The following is a 20,901-nucleotide window of genomic DNA, read 5'->3' as shown; positions in this document are numbered from 1 at the left end:
TCTCTTCTCTGCCTATTCATGAAAATAAAGTCATATTAAGGAAACAGACAAACAAGTAATGCTGCTAAAAGGGGGGAGGTGAAAATATCACTTCCCTTGTGAGAATCGTATAAAGTCCATAATGTGGCATAGTGGCTCTTTCCTCTTTAATTCAATGGATTTAACATCATTTATCGTTTAATGCGGTATTAATTTAAGTTTATTCTGCAAAATGAAATTTCAATAAAATATATAGTCTATGTCTCATTTCCGAATGCCTCATTTCAAAAAATAAGCCTAAGTTATGATTGATTTTAATCATGCATGATAGAACTTGCTTTGGATATGCTATGGCTCAAAAATCATGCCAATAGTTCAAGGGAAATGATAAATTCACGCTTTTATTTACCAAGCCAGCCCTCCTAGTGGTTTCATAACAATGGAAAGATGCACAAAAGCCGGGATGGCTTAGGGGTTTTGCTTGCCATTTGGATGCCATATCATGAAAGCCCCTTGTTTTGGTTGCCAATACATCAACAAAATCTCTGAAGACTTCCAGAGAAGTCTCCTGCTTTGATAATTGCATGTCTGTCGATGTGTCACCCTTGTCTCCTTCCAAAGAAATCCATGCCAAATTCCACTAAAGGATAGAATTTTTCTTGAATTTCTGTGGAATGTTGCCTTTTTTTATCTCTGTCTCTCTCTCCCTCTATATTGGTAATGACACTCCCTACAACTACTTTGTGAGGTTGACAACCGAACACTACGTACCACTATTCTACATGGGAAGTTCCAAGTAAATCTAAGGTGTGTACCCACCCTATTGAGTACTTGTACCACTCCTCTACGTGGTAACTGCCTGCAATCAAACATTTCCCATTGTTAAAACAAGGGGCGTTATCACCAGCCATCATTCAAATCTAAAAGTTAATAATGTACATTTTTCATCCTTTCGTATATGGATTGTCAAAAACCATACAATAGGCAATGCCTCACATTTTGTAGGTAAAATCTAGTTGAGTGCATGAATGGGCCCCTCCTGGTCTAGCTTTGACGAAGAGGTGATTGGCAGGGGTAATCCAGGTGGTGGCCTGCAATCACAAACAAGGGTTATGGATGCCTGAAGTTGGAACTTTGGGGAAACACTTCGACACTCAAGTCAATTCGAGGCAACATATGGAGCTAAGCACAGTGAACAAGTTTTCTATGAGTTATGGGTTTTGCGTACCTAGGTCCTCCTCTTTAGAGTATGGGTTTCTCTTTTTATAGGCTGAGCTTCCGAGACTCACGGAGTGAAGGTGGCGTGAGGCCATGTGATTGATGGCATTGGTACCTATATAGGTGCCACCGGTATATCCAGTCGTCACAGTGATGATTCTGACCATCGACGGGTTGTTGCAACGTGGTGTCATGATTGGTACTTACGTTGCTCCATCCCAGGAATTCAATGGTGATATTTGATTGATAGGTGAGGCTGCGGGTGATCTCTAGGAGTGTCGTGTTGCCTGGAAGACCAATCATTAACTGAGCTGTGGCATGTCCTGTTGCGTGGTGATGTTTTCTTGGGTTCTTTATAGGTCCAGGGGCCACTTGTCATCATACGATTATAGAGTTCCTAGAACCCCACATATCTGGTCTGTTGTGTCACCATTTTTGAAATCCATCTGAAAATGACTTGAAATCCTAAAATTTCTAAGAAAAACAATAAAAAATCAAATCAAAATCCTTATTAGGACCAGATCTGATAAGGAATTGAGAGTCGCCACCTAGGATTCCTTGATTGACTCTGATATAAGGCTTAGATTGAACCAAAGCACTAGGCTGTACTAGGTTACATGGATGGAACATTTGCTAATTTTTGAAATCTCAGTTGAAAATCCAAAAACCTTCAGACTTTGAATAATCTGAAAACATCGTACGAATCTGGATCTCTTTGTACATTTTGAAACATACGAACATCATGGGAAACCTCCTCGCGACAACTTATCATTAGCATGACCTTGACAAAATGGGGTGTCTAGAGGTTGGAATACGGAAAAAGTAAATATAAGGACAGAAATGCCCTTGTGGCAAATATCAACGTGATGAACCCATTCACTTACCACAAAGGGGCTTATCAAGTCCTCAAAAGGGGTTAACAAGTCTCTAAATAGGGAATCTCAAGTATGTCAAGTCGACAAAAGGGCTTATCGAGTCCTTAAAGCCGGTTATCAAGTCTATAAATAGGGGTTCTCAAGTATCTCAAGTCCAAAAAGGGCTTATCAAGTCATCAAAGGGTGTTATCCTCTGAAGCACGGGTACCCCTAAAAAGCCCTCGTACCCCTCGTACCCGTGTCGGGTGCGTATCCGGTACGGGTACGTTCGGGTACGTCCCAGGTACGCACCCGAGGGAATGTTAAAAAAAAATGGATTTTTGTGAGTCGGGTGCGTTTGGGGTGCGCACCCGATGCACCTGACACGTTTATCTGTTTTTTTTTTAAACCAAACTTAAGGGGGGTGTTTGGAGTAAAAGGGGGGGGTTTAAAAAAAACATGACTTAAAAGCAATGATTTGGGTTTTTTTTTAAACCCTAACCTGCAACTCATCTCTCTCTCTCTCTCTCTCTCTCTCTCTCTCTCTCTCTCTCTCTCTCTCTCCCTCTTCCTCTCCCTTTCCCTCCGGCTCCCTCTCCCGACAGCCCTCCCTTCGGCTCCCTCGTCCGACGGAACCTCCGTCTCTCTCTCTCTCTCTCTCTCTCTCTCTCTCTCTCTCTCTCTCTCTCTCTACCGACGGCTCTCCCTCCAGCTCCCTCCTCCGACGGAACCTCCGGCACTCTCTCCGGCTATCCCTTCCACTCTATTAAAGGTATTTCTCTCTCACTCTCTCTCTCTCTCTCCCTCTCTATTGCTCTCTCTCTCTCTCTCTGATTCTCTCTCTCGCTCTCCCCGTGCTCTCTCTCTCCTCTCTCTCTCTCTGTTACTCTCTCTCTCTCTCTCTGTGTGATTCTCTCTCTCTCTCTCCCCGTGCTCTCTCTCTCTCCTCTCTCTCTCACAGCCTCTATCTCTCTCTCTCTTTGTTTCCCTCTCTCTGTGCCTCTATCTCTCTCTCTCTCTCAGCCTCTCTCCTCTCTATGTTTCTCTCTCTCCCTCTCTGTATCTCTTTCTCTCTCTGTTTTTTTTTATGGGTTTTGTCAATCGATTTTGATTCCAAAACAGATTATTGAGTCCAAAAATCTGCTTTGGATTCACAATTTGTTCTCAAAATCCAAAAGTCAAAACAAACAGGGCCCAATAATCATTAATCTGTTTTGGTTTTGGATTTTGAGAACATTTTTTGGATTTTGTCAATCGATTTTGAGTCCAAAACAGATTATTGGGCCCTGTTTGTTTTGGATTTTGAGAACATTTTTTGGATTTTGTCAATCGATTTTGAGTCCAAAACAGATTAATGATTATTGGGCCCTGTTTGTTTTGACTTTTGGATTTTGAGAACAGATTGTGAATCCAAAGCAGATTTTTGGACTCACAATCTGTTGAATCTAATTTTGAGTCCAAGAATCAGCTTCGGACTCACAATCTGTTCTCAAAATCCAAATCTGATTTTTGGGTGCAATACATGTTGGCTGCTGTTGAGAGTCCAAAACTGAGTTTTGGGTGCAATACTTGTTGGCTGTTGAGTGTTGACTGTTGAGAGTTCAAAACTTATTTTTGGGTGCAAATACTTGTTGTCTGTTACTCTGTTGAGACTTGAGAGTCCAAAACTAATTTTTGGATGCAATAGGCCAATACCTGTTGAGACTTGAGACTTGAGAGTATAAAATTGCTTCATTATAAATTTATAATTGCATTGCATTGGATTGCCATTTGCCATTTGCCATTTGCCATTTGCCACTTGCCTTTTGAATTTATATGGGTATGTTTGGTTGTGTATACAATTGCTTAATTTACATGGGTATGTTTGGTTGTGTATACAAATTTACAATTGGTGTTGTCTTGTAAGTTGTAACCTTGTTTGTTTCAATTTGTGTAATTGAGAATTAGAGTCCCTTGTTTTATTGGGTTGCAGCGTTGCGTACTAAAATTGTTTTTGTTGTTTAATATATTTTAGAATGTCTTCATCCGGTGCTAGTAGCGCCGCCCAAGCCGCACATACGTCTTCTACTGATGAAGATTTGTCGAAGCCTTTATGGAAGCATGTCTCTAGATTTGATAAAGATCCTAAGGGTGGAGGGAATGTGAGGTGGCAATGCAATTTTTGCAGTAAGAGTTTCAGTAGCTCTTACACAAGGGTTAGGGCGCACTTGTTGAAGATAGCGGTGCAAGGAATCAGACCATGTCCTAAAGTGAAAGCAAGTGATCTACTTGCAATGCAAGGTTTGAGGAAGAATGCAAAGAGATTATGAAGCAAAATGCTCCCAGGAAAGTGCCATTGCCGCCATCGTCGAGTACTGGATCATTGGGTTGCACAAGTATGTTTGTGGCTCCAAGTTATGATTTGAAGAAGAGAAAGACAAGTGAAAATGTGAGTGCACTTGAAAAAGCTTTCAACATGGCGGCTCGTGATCAACTACATGCCGAGATTGCTAGGATGTTTTACTCCGGTGGCTTGCCCTTTCACCTAGCAAGAAACCCATACTATGCTAGTTCCTACACTTTTGCCGCCAACAATGCGCTTTCGGGGTATTTGCCTCCGGGGTACAACTTGCTTAGGACAACTCTACTTCAAAGAGAGAGGGCTAATATTGATAGGTTGTTGCAACCTATTAGAGACACGTGGAGGGAGAAAGGCGTGAGCATTGTTAGTGATGGATGGAGCGACTCACAGAGGAGGCCTCTCATTAACTTCATGGCGGTGTCGGAAGGTAGAGCTATGTTTCTTAAGGCGATAGATTGTTCGGGGGAGACAAAAGACAAGCATTTCATTACTAACTTATTGAAGGAAGTCATTAATGAGGTTGGACATGATAAGGTTGTCCAGGTAGTTACCGATAATGCTCCAAATTGCAAGGCGGCCGGACAACTTGTTGAAGCTCAATTTCCTTCCATATTTTGGACCCCGTGTGTGGTGCACACACTCAATCTTGCTTTGAAGAATATTTGTGCGGCAAAGAATATGGAAGTAAATCAAATTGCCCATGGAGAATGTAGTTGGATCTCGGATATTGCGGGAGATGTCATGCTAGTGAAGAATTTCATCATGAATCATTCGATGAGATTGGCCATATTCAACGACTTCAATAGTTTGAAGTTGCTTTCTGTTGCCGAGACTGGCTTTGCGAGTGTTATTATGATGCTTAAGAGATTTAAACTCTTAAAGCAAGGTCTACAATCGATGGTGATTAGTGACAAATGAAATTGCTATCGAGATGATGATGTAGGAAAAGCAAAGTTTGTGAAAGAGAAGGTGTTAGATGACATTTGGTGAGATTCTATCGATTACATACTCTCTTTTACATCTCCTATGTATGACATGCTAAGAGAGAGTGACACGGATAAGCCTTGTCTTCATTTGGTTTATGATATGTGGGACACGATGATTGAGAAAGTGAAGACGGCAATCTATAGGAAGGAAGCAAAGAGAAAAGAAGAAGAGTCTAGCTTTTATGAAGTGGTGCAAGAAATTCTTTTTGATCGTTGGAACAAGAGCAACACTTCGCTTCATTGCTTGGCTCATTCATTGAATCCAAGGTTAGGTGACTTCAAATTTTATTTAGATTAATAGTTATGTTCATTGTGAACTTTATTTCATACTTTTAACATGGAACTAAATTATTTTTTCTATTCTTGAAGGTATTACAGCGAAGAATGGCTTAGTGCCAGTTCAAATCGTGTTCCTCCACATAAGGATACAGAGATTTATGCATAGAGGGTAAAGTGCCTCAAAAGGTACTTTCCCAATTCAGCAGATCGCACGAAGGCTAATGTGGAGTTTGCCCACTTCTCTATGAAGTCTGGATTATTCAATGACATTGATTCCATCAATGACCGAGCTACTTTAGAGCCTGATGATTGGTGGGCTGTCCACGGTACGTGTGCTCCTATGCTTCAAAGCTTAGCTTTGAAGCTTCTTATGCAGCCTTCGTCTTCATCTTGTGCCGAGAGGAATTGGAGCACTTACTCCTTTGTGCATTCTTTGAGAAGGAACAAGATAACTCCACAACGGGCTCAGGACTTGGTTTTTGTTCATAGTAATCTTCGTCTTCTATCAAAACGATCTCCACAGTATGCACAGGGAGAGACGAGGATGTGGGACATAGGTGGAGATTCATTTGACTCTTTTGAGGATGTTGGGGTGCTTGAAGTTGCTAGCCTTTCACTCGATGAGCCGGATTTGGAAGCCGTTGTTTTTACCGATGATGTAGATGATGATATTGGAGATGAGGCGACGGACATTGTATCTAATGAATGATGCGATCGTAACATCTTGTACTTAAAGTTGGAAGTTGGAACTTATGAAATATGGAGTAATATTAGATTTTGCTATTTTGGTGATGTTAATTGTAATTTGATTGTTCTTTAATTGTTTTTAATTTTTATAAATATATAATAAAATAATAAAAAATATTATTATATTTAACGTACTGTAGACACCCCCATTTTGCTCTGCTGTAATCAACAAAGAAGTTAGTGTTCGTGTTATCAGTCTTTTTTTCAGTGTTTCCCCATTCCCGTGTCCGTCCCTTATGCTTTCTCAATCTTTCCGATCATTTCCGCAATGTTCCGTATTTTTCTTTTCGCTAAGTGTTGAGAATGGTTATGCAGAAGAATCCAAGCCAAGGGAGAATTTGGAACCATTCGGTGGGCCTGCATTGAACATTTATTGAAATTTGGAACCGTTTGGTGGGCCCACATTGAGCATTGGTTTAAATTTGGATCAACAGGAGGCCCGCATATGGTTTTAATGAAAAATGAGTGTTGAGCCTACTCCGATCTAATGCATAAAGATGTCCATCAAGGGAGCTGTCAAGATCTCAGAGATGTCGTTTTAGCAACCAATGTTTGTTGTGACCATCAAGTTGAACAATTCGAATAATCCTTGGAACTGATTTTTGAGGCACAACTTATCATTTGGATTGTTTAGATTATTTCATAGACATAATCTAAAAGGCACAACTTTATCACCTTGCGGCCCGCTACTTGGACGGTTTAGATTACTCTATGAAGTGGGGTCCACCAATATATTTCTAAGTTCTTGCTTCCAAGTGAATTCAGCCAGTGAGAGATAATCGTTTTCATGAACAATTCAACCATGCTCATAGGGGTCCCACTTGGAATCTAACTCAAGATGTCAGGATTCTTTCTTCCTTTCTTTACTATAGTTCATGACCTGCTTTATTATTTAAAACGAAAAAAAGAGAGCAATTCAAACCATAAGAAGCAAGTTCAAGGGGGTATTTGAAGAAGTTATCTAGAGGGAGGATATTCAGACACATGGGGGAAGATCTCATGCTTTTACGTCAGCACAATATTTCTTTTTATATTCATGGTAACGTCCCTCCCACCTTAAGAAGCTGACATCTTTCTTTCCATTATAAAGAAAAGATATCAACATTGAAAAAGAATAAAAGAGAGTATTGTAGGAAAAATGGAAAGTTGAGACTTTGGAGAAGCTTTTTGAAAAATGGTAATATTTTTATAACAAAAAATAAACGTGTTTTCTTATTTTGGAAAATACACCCAAACTCAGCAGATCAACTTTCTATCTTGTAAAGAAGGCAAGTGGGGAAATTTTGGAAAGCAAGGAAAGATATCAACCTTCATTCTACAAATATGGAGGGGGACAACAATAAAAAGGGGGAGGAGAAAAAGAGGGGAGGCCGATCTTGGTTGAGTCTGCCCAACTTCATGTTTTTCAAGATATCGTACTCATCCCCATCTTCACTATTTCTGATCCATCGACTAGCCGAATTCAGGCTGCCCCATATCCTTTTGCTGTAGCTGAGACTCGTATCTTCTTCTTCAAGCCTCTTATCAATTGCATATTGGCAGCCCTCGCACACAACCATACACAGAAACTCTCTTTCTCCCTGATCCGTTGTAACAAAAATTAATTGAGTTTCTCAAACATCTTGGGCAATATCCTCATTCGTGAGATACCGACTACAATTTTTGGGGGGCTGCTACCTTCTCTCCTACTCTAGCTTTGTGACCGAACCTTTCTTTGGTCCAAAATTGTATGATCGAGTCTATTGGATTTCAAAACATTCGTGGCAAATTTCTTTTGGATCAAAGGGCTGGTCTATACCTTGGCGATTGAAATTTAGAAGAACAAAATCTTGGGACCGAAGCTTATTGGTGGACAAATTTGATGGAGTGGATCTTTCTTCTAAAGCTTGGTTCGGTTCTCTCCATAGAAGGTAGGTGTATTTTCACATGATTTTTTATTTATTCTAGATTTGTATGTCCTAGATATTTTATTCTTCAACATCACATGTCTTAGTTTTAATTTTAGCTTTCGTTTGCGTGCTTAGAATTTTATTTTCTATGCTTTAATTAAGGATCCAAATTAGATCTAATAAGAGTCTTAATTAGGAAACCTAATTAGATAACTTTTGAATCCCAGGCTCAAGGGATTTTCGGTTCCTATTGGGCAAAATCAATGATGCAAACACCCAATTTTACAGTCCATCCCATTTTATACCAGCAGCCCATTACCCAACTTAAGCTGATCCAATGGCTCATATCGCAATTGAATTTGCCAAATCCTAGCTCCCCACTGCCCAATTGTGTTGATCCATCTAATTGATCCAAAACTTGCTACCCAACGGTCCAACTCAGACTCACACCCTCTCCGAGTCTAACCTGGACTCGAGCCTAACTCAACCCAAAGCCGCACATCAAAGCTGCACCCCAATCTAAAGTGGCACGCAACTAGGTCCTGCCGGGGTTCAACTTGAGCCAACCCAAGTTCAGCCCGAGCAGCGCCCAAGCCGGATCCAACCCAAACCATGCCCTGACCGAACCCAAGTTCCCCCACTAACTCAAATGGGCTTCACCCCTCACCCTTATCCAGATCTATTATTGTGTGTACATTGTGTACATACGTGATGCACGTATGAGTAATACATACATGTGTATATCAAACCCTCTATGTGCTTCATGCATGCAATTAAAATATGATTTTGGACCCATGACTCAATATCCACCGAAACAGCCCCCCTGAATGCTTAAATCCATGCATTGTGTGTATACAATTGAACTCATCATAAATAATCAAATGCCTGGGCACCCTATTCATGTCCGTTTGTCATGCTCCATCCCATGAAGTCATAACCATAACCCATATTCCATGGCAACAGACCTCATCACAACACACGCCTAATTTTCTCCATGATGTCTCACTCACCCATGGATTTGTAACCCGTTCGATCAAGATGGCTGACTTACCTTATCAAGACCCGAACCCAATTTGAACCCAAATCTAATGCTATCCAAATTTCATTCCCAAACAATACCCTTTGGCAATTAAATTCCATTCCTAAACAGTCACCTAGATCACAAAATTTATTCCCAAACAGTCCATTAGAATGTAATGATCACAGCCCTTTAATCATTAAAAGACAAAAGGTAAAAAAAAAAAAAAAAAAAAAAACGGTAGCGCCAATATCATTCCCGCCATAGTGCTGACTGCCTGTCTTGTGACCTGATTTCGAAACTCTAAATCACAAATTCACAAACAATGCTGAACTACAAAGTTGTAGCCCTATAAATGATCTTTCCAACGCATGTTCGTACATTCAATTTGGCCAAACGGTTAAAGAGTTATGACAGTTTTAGTGGGCTGTGTTTGTTAGATCTTTTAATGGTCAATGTTTTGTCGAATATGTGGAATTGTCAAAACATGGTTGTGTTAACGTCATTTTCCAAACAAAAATCAAAAGGCACTAATCTAAAATACACCCAACCTAAAAGCCACAAACCCAAAATTCACCCATTAAAATTACCGATTTAAATCTATTAAAAGCCATCAACCAAAAGATCACTAAAAGTCACAAGTGAGACTAAAAACTTCTAATCAAACAACTTAAAAGACACCACACACACACTAAAGGCCTCAAGATAATTAAAAGCTTCAAGAAAATTCTAAAAGTTTCTACAAACCCAAAAGAATTCGAGATTCCTAAGAGCCTGTGGATTCAAAATTCCTTTAGGAACCTTTAGGCCCCCCTTAGGAACACTTACGTCATGTCGTGTATTAGGATTTAGGGAGTCCTAGAGTTAGGAGTCCAGCCTCATCACGGACGTTTGCTATGGATAGCAACCGTGCCATAGGTCTAGTTACACTAGTCACCCAATCTTTCCCTAGGACATGCCTAGTAAACTAGGATGTAGGCTAACCTGCATTAGTCTAAGGAACAACTTGCATTTAGATAAGAATCATATAGCATCTTAGATGAAATCCTAGGATAATAAAATCCTCAACTTAAATTAAATAACTTCTCCTAAAACTGTTGAAACAGTCAATCCCGTCTAGGTCGGTGTCTTAGTTGAGTTAGGCATGAGTAGCTTAGCTTAGGTGCACCGAACTACGTCGACTCTGATCCCAGTGAGGCTTGGGTACGTAGGCAGCTTGGATGTCTGATGGCATACCAACCGCGAGTCGGCACCACAACAAATTGTGGTGTTTTGTATATTAATTTTATTGTAAATGCTTAATCAAATCACTTAGGACTTTCCATGAAATTAGAATTCTAGGAGAACTTTCACTAAAGATTGAATCCAGATAAATTAATAAATCAAGATACACATTTAGGATTCACATTGAAATTAAATCATAGGATGCATGTCCCGTAGTTAACACATTAACAAAGAGTTGAATGAGCCATTTAAAATAAATTTAAAAGAGTTAGCTTTTGGAATCGAAGACCGATTATCGGGCAGGAATGGTGCATGTGGTGGATAAATCCCCATACCTTCCATTCTTGTAACCAGGTAGCGAGTCTAGATTTCTGGTTAATCATGGGTCCTAGATCCCACATCTAGGTGGCGACTCTGTCAGTCTCTTTTGTGTGGAATTCGGATTGCCTTAGTGATCCCAAGTTCACATAAAAGATGAATTAAAATCAATAAAAATGCACACGCCAATCGCGTGGGTACGAGAGACCAAGAGAGAGAGCGTGGCGGCTCGCGCCCCACCCCCTCTCGCGGGATCGGGTCCCACACGTACCCGCACCCGGGTTTTTTGAAAAATCACGTACCCGCGTACCCGTGTCGTGTCGTACCCGTACCCGTGCTTCCTAGGTGTTATCAAATCCCAAAACATGGGGCTCTCAAGTATCTCAAGTCCAAAAAGGGCTTTTCAAGTCCTCAAAAGTGGTTATAATGGGTCCTCAAGTATCTCAAGTCCAAAAAGGGGTTATCAAGTCCTCAAAAAGGGTTATTAGGTCCCTAAAAAGTGGTTCTCAAGTATCTTAAGATAAAAAGGGCTTATCAAGTCCACAAAAGGGGTTATCATGCATGGGTAATTCCCAACTCTAAAATAGATATCAAATATTAATTCCCAACTCTTATTAGTATGAGAAGAATAACATCAATAAAGATGGAATAGAATAAGCAGGGTTCTCAAGTACTAAAAGGGGTTATCAAGTTATCTAAAGGGTTATCAAGTCATCAAAAGAGGTTATCAAGTCTCTAAAAAGGGGTTTTCAAGTATCTCAAGGCCAAAAAAGGGCTTAACAAGGATTCTCAAGGATCTCAAATCCAAAAAAGAGCTTATCAAGTATTCAAAAGGGGTTATCAATTCTCTAAACAGGGCTTCTCAAGTATCTCAAAATAAAAAAAAGGGCTCATCAAGTCCTCAAAGGGGTTATCAAGGGTAATTCCCAACTCTAAAATAGATATCAAATAATATTTCACAACTCTAATTAGTATGAGAAGAATCACATCAACAAAGATTTAATAAAAGTAGGAATTCTCAAGAACAAAAAGGGGTTATCAAGTCATCAAAATGGTTATCAAGAGGGGTGATCAAGTCCTCAAAAGGGTTCTCAAGTACTAAAAGGAGGTTATCAAGTCCTCATAAGGGGTTATCAAGTCCCTAAAAAGGGGTTTCCAAGTATCTCAATACCAAAAAAGGGCTTATCAAGTCCTCATAAGGGGTTATCAAATCTCTAAAAAGGGGTTCTCAAGTATCTTAAGACCAAAAAAGGGCTTATCAAGTCCTCAAAAAGGGGTTGTCAAGAATTCTCAAGTCCAAGATAGGGTTATCAAGTCCTCAAAAGGGGTTATCAAGTCTCTAAATAGGGGTTCACAAGTATCTCAAGAGGCTTTTCAAAATAAACCAAAAGCCAAAAACAAGTACTAAGGGATAAAAGACATGCATTTGCACTACAACAGTGTCAACCGAGGCTAAAACGCCTCTAAAACCAACATCATTAGATTCGGAATGGTGCAAAACCCTAGAACAACACTTTGCGGAAGCAATCCCAAAAGAGTTTCAAAATAAATCAAGCTCCAAAGGCATGCGAAAATGCCCTTAAATACTAAAGAGCATCAATCGAGGCTCAAATGCCTCTGAAACCATTACCATTAGTTCCAGAATAGTGCAAAACCCCTAGAACATAAATTTGCAAAAATAATCCTAAAGGATTTATACAAATAATCAAAACTTGTGGAAAATACCCATAACCACGAAAACAGTATGAACCGAGGCTCAAATGCCTCTGAAACTGCCACCATTGAGTTTGGAAGGGTTGAAAACCCTAACAACCCTCACCCCTTTAAAAAATTTGGGCAAAGAGGCATTGAATCTGACCCAAACACTAATTTGACCCAAATAAATAAATAAAGATACAAGGCGAGTTATAGACTCTACGGCAGCGTCACAATGAGCGCAGGTCACGCTCGCATGGTCCGATTAAAATATTATTAATTTTGAAATTTGAAAAGACAAAAGACACGATTTGATAATGGACAGAAGGGCATTTCTGTCCTTATATTTACTTTTTCGTATTCCAATTTGGAACCCTGAATGAAAAGCTTTTAAAAGAGAAAAGTACGGAATGGGGTAATAGTTTCGAGAAATTACGGATTTCGGCTACTTTTGAAAACAATCATCAATCACAGGTGATTCTTAAAAAACGGGTGGAAAAAAGACCCCAATGCCCTTCTGACATGATATCAATCATCCTCGTATGTTGGTCCATGGTACTTGCATCATTCTCTTTACAGGTTCCTTCTAGTGGCCACACATTGTGGTTAGCAGATCGTTAGCTGGCGTATTTGTATTGTACCAGTGGCGTATCTGTATTGTTTCGGTGGCGCACAGGTGGCATACCAGTGGTGTAAGTGTATTGAATCGATGGCGCCCACGTAGTGTACCGGTGGCGTAAATATATACCGGTGGTGTACATCTCTTGTACCGGTGGTGTTGTACCTTTAGAGAAATAATGACCTGATTGGAAAGGGCACCATCATTATGAGGCGTCGTTCCAGGAGGCGGTATATCCGAACCGTCGCCAACTTATTTCTATTTATAGTGTGCCTTGGGTTCTTCTCTCCCATCCCATTCGAACCGTTCCCAACTAGTGCAATTATGCAACTCTCTTCTCTCAACACATTGTCTAAAGAACCGTTCGAAGTTAAATATGACCTCTCCTTCCCGCCAGGATTCGCGTTTGTGGATGTGGAAGTTTTACCTGACAGTAAATACCTCTGGAAGTACCTTGGAGAGCCGGTGGCCAAGAGGACACACTGGGCAACTCTCCTCAAGGCGGAGAGTTCCAATCCCCCTCTTCCCCCCTTCAATGACCAGGGTCTCCGATCTTGAGAGGAGGGTCGCCACCCTCGAGGAGGAAAATAGGGCTTTGAAGGCTCGTGTCCGAGGCTTGTCCAAAGCAGCAGGACTCTCTAGAGACTGATATCAGTGTATAGATTGTATATATAACTTTCTGGTTTGTTTTAATATAATATATGAACGTTTTGGTTACATCAGAAATGAGTGTTAGTATGATACAAAATGTTTGGGTAAATTCTATTTTGAACAGCATTTTACAAAATTATACGATAATTCTAGGCTAAAAATCAAACTAAATTGATTGACTGGATAATTTAATATCAAATATTGTTGGCGTCTTTAATAAGACGCCGGCGTCTTCATTAAAATGCCGGCGTATTTCTCAAACACGCCGGCGTCCTTAATGGAACACCAACGGTATAAATGCAGAAAATGCCGATGTCTTCATAAATTCGTCGGCACCTTATTAAAGACGCCGGCGTATTTCTTCATAAAGTTGGAACTGGGAACAGAATGCTCAATTTAAATGATGCAACCGTAAGGGTTTAAGTCTCGCAGTCCTCTACACATCAGTGGCATATTTCTTGTTATCTATCACTGATCAAATACTATTATTTTTTTGCATGTTTTTATTCTATTGACTCTTAACATGGTGGGTTAAGAAGATGGAGGGGGTAGAGTTACTTTTATGGTATACAGGAGTGTTCCAAGAAAAAATTAGACAATGTACTCGCTAGTGATTTGCTACCGCTTAATAAACTCCCTTCATGTAATAGCAAAATATTGACTAGGAATGACAATGTATGATTAATGATGATTTGGTAGAACTACGCATGTACATTAATAATGTTTGATGATCCGTTTTATAAATTTGAATAGGGGGCGGGAAAATCGCTGCCCTAACAGAATACATACAGATACCCTTGATTCATCCTATACCATACATTTTCCATCAACACCGGTCAAAAATTGATCGCATAGGGTGCATCTAATATGGGGCATGTCATCAACCGTGAAAGAAAAGTCACACTCCTTCAATAGGCAGTCCATGTACTTTACCACAAATACCACACAATCAAATCTACACGCATAGATGTGGTACTGTGGACCCCGATCCCGAGGAAACTAGCGTGGATACGAGATCCCCTCGTCAATCCTCTAAGACCTTCACACCTGAAGGAGAGCTCTACCAAGGAACTCTCGAAAGAGTGCCTCTCACAGCATGAATGGCGATGTAAAATGAGATACATCTTGATTCGGGGACTAGCCCGGAATCGAGACGTACCTAAAATAACTCAGAGTCGTCATCCAAGGAAGTAAGCCCTGAATCCCATACTATACGCTGTCGTAACGGATAACCAGAGATACAAAAGTCCGTGCCTGATGACGAATGGAGAAGGTGTTAGGCGCCCCCAATTCGCCCGAGTGTAAACACCCGGTCTCTTATGCCATTTATTTATTAACTTTGAAGAATTTTGGGTGAAAATCATATGAAATGGGAACGAATATCCCCGAGAAGACGTCTACCTAAGCATGCATATTTCGGGGATAGGCAAAAGAAAAATAAACATCCAGGTCCTAAGAAGAGTTGATATCAGTGTCATCTGTCATTGGAATGAACACTAGAATCCGCCGTCTCATAGAGGCATAGAAGACTAGTGCTTATCCAATATAAGATAACCCTACTACCTATCTCCATACATCATGTCTAACATCCATGCCTAAAGAGAGTTAATACCAGTATCACCTGTCATTAGAATGAATACTAGAACCCGCCGTCTCATAAAGAGGCGTAGAAGACTAGTATTGATATGATAACAGATAACCCTGTTACCAGTCTCTATACATTCATTTCTAGTCATAACTCATCACATCTAGAAAGCGGTAAACATACACATGCATAACTATAACTAAAGATACGAACCTGCACAGTGAGCAAATGTCAATAGATGATAGTAAAATAATAATCAAGCAATAATAAATAGCTACAGCTAAGTATATAATCAAGATAAATAAGAAGATAAATGCTACATCTAAGCATGTGAGAGCTACAGCTAAGAATGTGAGCAAGCAATAGACTAAATAAAATCGACATGCAAATGCTACAGCTAAGCATGTAAATCATCTAAAGAAAGCAATCATTCAAGTATACAAACAAGTATCAGACCACAGACTCTTATGACTCCAAGATAATGAACCCTAAGACTCTAATGTGATGCTTGACTCGGACCAGGATGGCCATCCTAGCTGCTCTACGTATCCCGGCCTAGGGAAGAATCAGAGTCAATGTAGTTCGGTGGCATATTTTAAGCTACGATGCCTAACCATCTAGGACCGCTATCCTAGACTCGATCTAGAAGACTCGACTAGTTTTTAAAGCTGCTTGTACGATTGCTTAAGTTCAAGTGAATTGTAATTTTTAGGACTCCCTATATGCCATAACTAATGCAAGTTAGCCCTAAACTAATGCAGGTGGGCCCTACATCCTATGTATCACTAGGTTGTATGTCTTAAGAAAAATAATGGGCTAACTAAGTGCATCCTAGTCTAGCCATCGGCTCGACTAAGTGTCTAACCGACCATAACTCGAGGCCTCCTATCTCTAGAGACACTCACACGACAAGACATTCAAAGCATCAACATAACTAGGACAAACTCCTAACTCTAAGACAACCCAAACATCTAGGACAAACTCCTAACTCTAGGGGAAGATCTTTTCGAAAACGGTTTTGAAGAGTTTTTTCAATTTTTTAGGGTTTTGAATTTATTAATGATTTTTGAAAGGTTTGAAATGTTTATTTTTAAAGGCTTGACTGGACCTGGGATAAGGATCCCAAGCTGGCTACGTATCCCGTGGAAGGGGATCAAGCCAACGTAGTTCGGAAACAGATTTTTCTAACCACTCCTAATGACTCTTTCCTTTTAAGATATTTTTGGATTTTCATGTCTTTCAAATATTTTTGTTGGTTTTGATACAAGATGGCAGATTCCTATCATCATAAGGGTAGGACAGACTTCTAATATCCCGCAAAGGTTGAACAGAATCCTATACTTTGCGGGGGTTGGACAGAATCACGACTCTGCAAGGGTTGGACAGAATCCTACGCCTTGCAAGGATTTGACAGAATCACATGACTTGATGATAGGTTGGACAGAATCCTAGCTCCTTATGATGATATAACAGACTCCTGAAATTGAAGGACTGACTCCTATCTAGAGGAAGAACTTTCTGGCTAAGGACAGACTCCTATGCTAGTGAACTGACTCATAAACCAGTAACTCTAAGAGAGGGGTGCTAATGAGACTGGGCAAGTCTCCTAGAACAAGAGGAGATAAACAGGGATGTTTGTAAGACTGGGCAAGTCTCCTAAAAGAGAGGACCATTATGATCAATGAGACAAAGCATGTCTTCTATAAGAAGAACAACTAAATCTAATGAGACACTGAGTGTCTCCTATGGAGGGCTCCAAGTAACCTTATCATTGTTCTTGCAATGATAAATAGGGTAGGGTAATTCACAGACCAAATTGGTCTTCAACTAATGTAGGGTGCGCTATAAGTGAGGCTAGGCAAGCCTCCTATGTGTGACTCATTAATGAGACAAAGCCTGTCTCTCAAAGGTACAACTTTTCTACCGAGACAAAGCTTGTCTTTTAAGAGAATGGGCTCTAGATGACTCTTTCATTGCCCTTGCAATGAGAGAAAGGTTCTAATGTCTAAAAGGTGTTTAAAGACTATGCTAGTCTACTAAATTAGAGGGGAGTGCTACTTGGACTAAGCAAGTCCCCTAAGGATGGGCTACTAATGTCTAAGGATGTCTAAGAAAATAAGGACTCTCTACCTATAGAAGAGAAAAGAAGACAGAGTATACAACCATGACAAGGTAAGTCCCTCTAAAGATGGGCTTGGGCTATCGCCTTCATCGCCCTTTCACAATGAAGTAAACTTATCCTACAAAGCAATGAAGAAAAGAAATGACATGATAGAATCCTGCAATTATCAAAGAGTGGTTGGAGCTAATATTATTTTGTATCAAAATGATGAACAATATGACTCTACAGCTAATTTCTATGAAATATGATGAAGATCAGAGGTTCAATGCTACAAATTGAACTTGTAACTCATTCCAACCACCATAACCTATCCAATCCAATTGCCAGTACCCAGTGATTTTTTTAACACCATTACCATCTAGACACAAATACATAAAGGATGTAAAGTGAAATAAAACAACAAACAGATTCAAAACATCTATACAGATTAAATAATGCCAATGAACACTTATAGAATTACATCGGTATTGGTTAGGCATAAAAATTTCAAAAACCTATTACCATCTAATTAAAAGTGAAATAGATATGACTGATTGCCTATCATAGTAAACCTACTGACAAGAACCTGGTTAAGATGAATATTTGACTTTTCATGTTCTAATAGACACAACATTCAATTTCACTATTCATTTTTAGACATTAAAAACGGAATTGATCAAATCCAGGTTGGATCAAAGTACTGATAAGAAAGGATATCCCATACTAGACTCAAATACCAACACAACATCGAGAGAAGGTGAAGAGAAGAAGGAAAGAAAGCTTTTGATACAAAATAATGTTTTCCTTAAACATTATGGTTTAACCTTATCAGGAACATGTTATTGAACTCAACAATTCTATTTATGTTCTTCTAAAGCATTCTTTTTCAAACTTCAGTCAAACAAGGAAAATTTAGTTGTTATAAAATAGTGTTGGACTGGACTCAAATACATACACAGATTATGCTAGGCTAGTTTAGTCACAACATAATGAGATTTGGAATAGATGGAACCTGACCTTATCCTACTAAAAATCATTTTGTCATTTTCTGAAGTCATGAAACATCATTGTCATTTCCAAATAGTTTTAAAGAAAACCTCACAACAGGGTATACAAACTGATCACGCTTCTGTCAAAACCTGATGTGTTGAGTGTAAAATAACATTAACCTCCCAGATTTTTATTTTAAATACTAATATGAGACGAACAAGAAAAAATTGCTACCTAGGCTATTGATAAAGAAGAAATAATGAAGTAATTGGATTGAAACACCTAACAAGAAACATCTCTAGACAAAATAAAGCCATAGTCAAAGAGTGTAGAAATGATAGCTGCAATCTGTAAAAGCAAGATGACAATGGATACAACTGAGGATTGGAGCATTACAAACTTCCTAAACCGATGAAAACAAGACTTACCATAGAATCACCTGTTTAGTTAACACCATCTTCACATAGCAGATATGGCACATACGAACTCTAAATTAATAGAATGTGTATATTTTCCAGCCCAAAAAAAAAAAACAAAAAAAAAAACCAAATGGATGTCATCACAAAATATGCTGGTATCATTATCTATCAGTCTACTTCTAACTACCTAAGGACAGATTGCAAAACTGAAAATGAATTACCATAACGCTTAGATTAATAAATAGAAAAGGAATTAAGCTACACAGTAACCATTATTTAGTCATGCATAATCGAATTGACCCCCAAATATGTTTGACTAATCAATTGCTAATCATACATGAATAGACAAATACTTCGAAAACTTCCCATATTGACATGAATAATATTGGAGGGAAAAGTAGGGGAGCCATATTCCAACACGGCACAAGGATTCCTCGATTAAAGATAATGCCTCTAGATTTACTCATGGCTCCAAAGCATATAAGACAAACTGTATAGAAATGAAAAGCTAACCTTTACAGATCATGAAATCCCAAGATACAAAGCACAAACGAGTATTACACTATTGACAAAAGATTATTTTCTAGTGAGGTCACCATCTTTAAAGAAAAAGAAATTCATCTAAGTTCATCCAAATTCATCACAGATAAGAAAGATATGGCCTTAATTAGGGTTTCGGCATTAGACTTTTGAACAAATGATGGCCAAAATTGCAGGAATCAATTTTCTCATTTTTTTCTATCTCTTTCACCGACTTCATAAAGTTTTAGGTTTTAAATAGATCAAATGATTCAAACTGAAAATAATGAACCTAAGAAAATGAGGAAAAGACAGATTAGGTTAAGGAAAAGCTAGATTTAACATAGAGAAACAGCTCCAAAATTTTATATAAATTCTATAAAAGAAAATAATGAAGAATCTTACCGGATTCCGACAAGAATCATAGGAGAAGACGAAATTCTACCTTTTCCTCTACCTTTCAAGCTCCTTTGCTTCAATCTCCAGCTCCAATCACTATAAAAAGTCTCATAAAATAACTAGATCTTTCTCTTTTAAACTGAAAAAATTGTCTTGCAATTGCTAAGGATAATAACACTTTCTTGAAATGTTGAAAGTATATGCCGATCAGAGATAAATCTACACTTCTCAAGGATAGATCCAAGCAACAACTAGCTAAAACATAGTTTTTTCCTTTTCTTTCATTTTGTGCTTCTGATCTTGTAGAGGAAAAAGGCTAAGCTAGGGTTTCAAGATGATGAATTTGGACGAAGAGACTAAAATTAGTAGCTGTTGTGATGAAGGTAGGGCAAAAGGAGCTAGGCAAATGATGATGTTGACGAAGAATTGGTCGGATTCTGGTAGCTTTCACCGGAGAAGATGAAGAGCAAGATTAGGATTTATAGGTTTCTTAGAGTGGTAGTGATGTCAACGATGAAGCAATTGAAGTCTTTAATGGAGGTTTGAGTGAAGGGAAGAAGAAGGAGCTGGAAAATAGCCAGAGCTTGGCCGGATTCCAACCGGAATCCCATCGGAGAAGACAACAAAAAGAGTTAGGTTTAGGGATTTTGCTTTCTCTCTCTCTCTCTCTCTCTCTCTCTCTCTCTTGATTAGGGAAAAACCTTGATTAGCTGAAAAATGAGGCTTAGCAGGTATTAATAAGAATTTTTGGTGGTTGATATCCGCACTCCAAGTGGATGAGGCGCGCGGAAAATTGATAAGGTGTGCCCGCAATTTTTGTCTTATTCGGCCCAGGCGCATCCCTCACAGGATAAATTCACCCCTTTCCCGGTTTACACTACGGTTCTCTCCCGGCTCGTTCACTGGGCAAACTTGCTCGGATTTCAACAAAATTTTGCGGAGACCCAGATGGGACCCTAAGCTGCCCTAGGGTGAAATTTGGGGTTCCAATTCAATGATTTGGTGGGATTTTGCACAAACATGGAGGTTTAGGGCACGGTCAAAATGGGGTGTCTACAGGTACGCATGAT

At 39.4% G+C, this 20,901-nt stretch overlaps 1 protein-coding gene across 1 annotated transcript; it reads left to right on the top strand.

Moving 5' to 3' along the window:
* Positions 1 to 4,356: 4,356 nt before the first annotated feature.
* Positions 4,357 to 5,310, top strand: LOC143869957 (uncharacterized). The gene has a single exon (XM_077376497.1). It carries the CDS (start codon positions 4,357 to 4,359, stop codon positions 5,308 to 5,310), a length of 954 nt encoding a protein of 317 aa, XP_077232612.1.
* The last annotated feature ends 15,591 nt before the right edge of the window (positions 5,311 to 20,901 follow it).

Source organism: Tasmannia lanceolata, unplaced genomic scaffold (genome assembly GCF_043159265.1).
Source record: "Tasmannia lanceolata isolate RefF3 unplaced genomic scaffold, GAP_Taslan_0.1 ptg000003l, whole genome shotgun sequence".
NCBI lineage: Eukaryota > Viridiplantae > Streptophyta > Magnoliopsida > Canellales > Winteraceae > Tasmannia > Tasmannia lanceolata.
The sequence above is the reverse complement of the archived record's forward strand: the minus strand, read 5'-3'. Positions and strand labels throughout refer to the sequence as shown.

What these genes read in the sequence shown, in the direction of transcription:
- LOC143869957 (XM_077376497.1), top strand. Translation starts at nt 4,357, where the DNA reads ATGAAGCAAAATGCTCCCAGGAAAGTGCCATTGCCGCCATCGTCGAGT.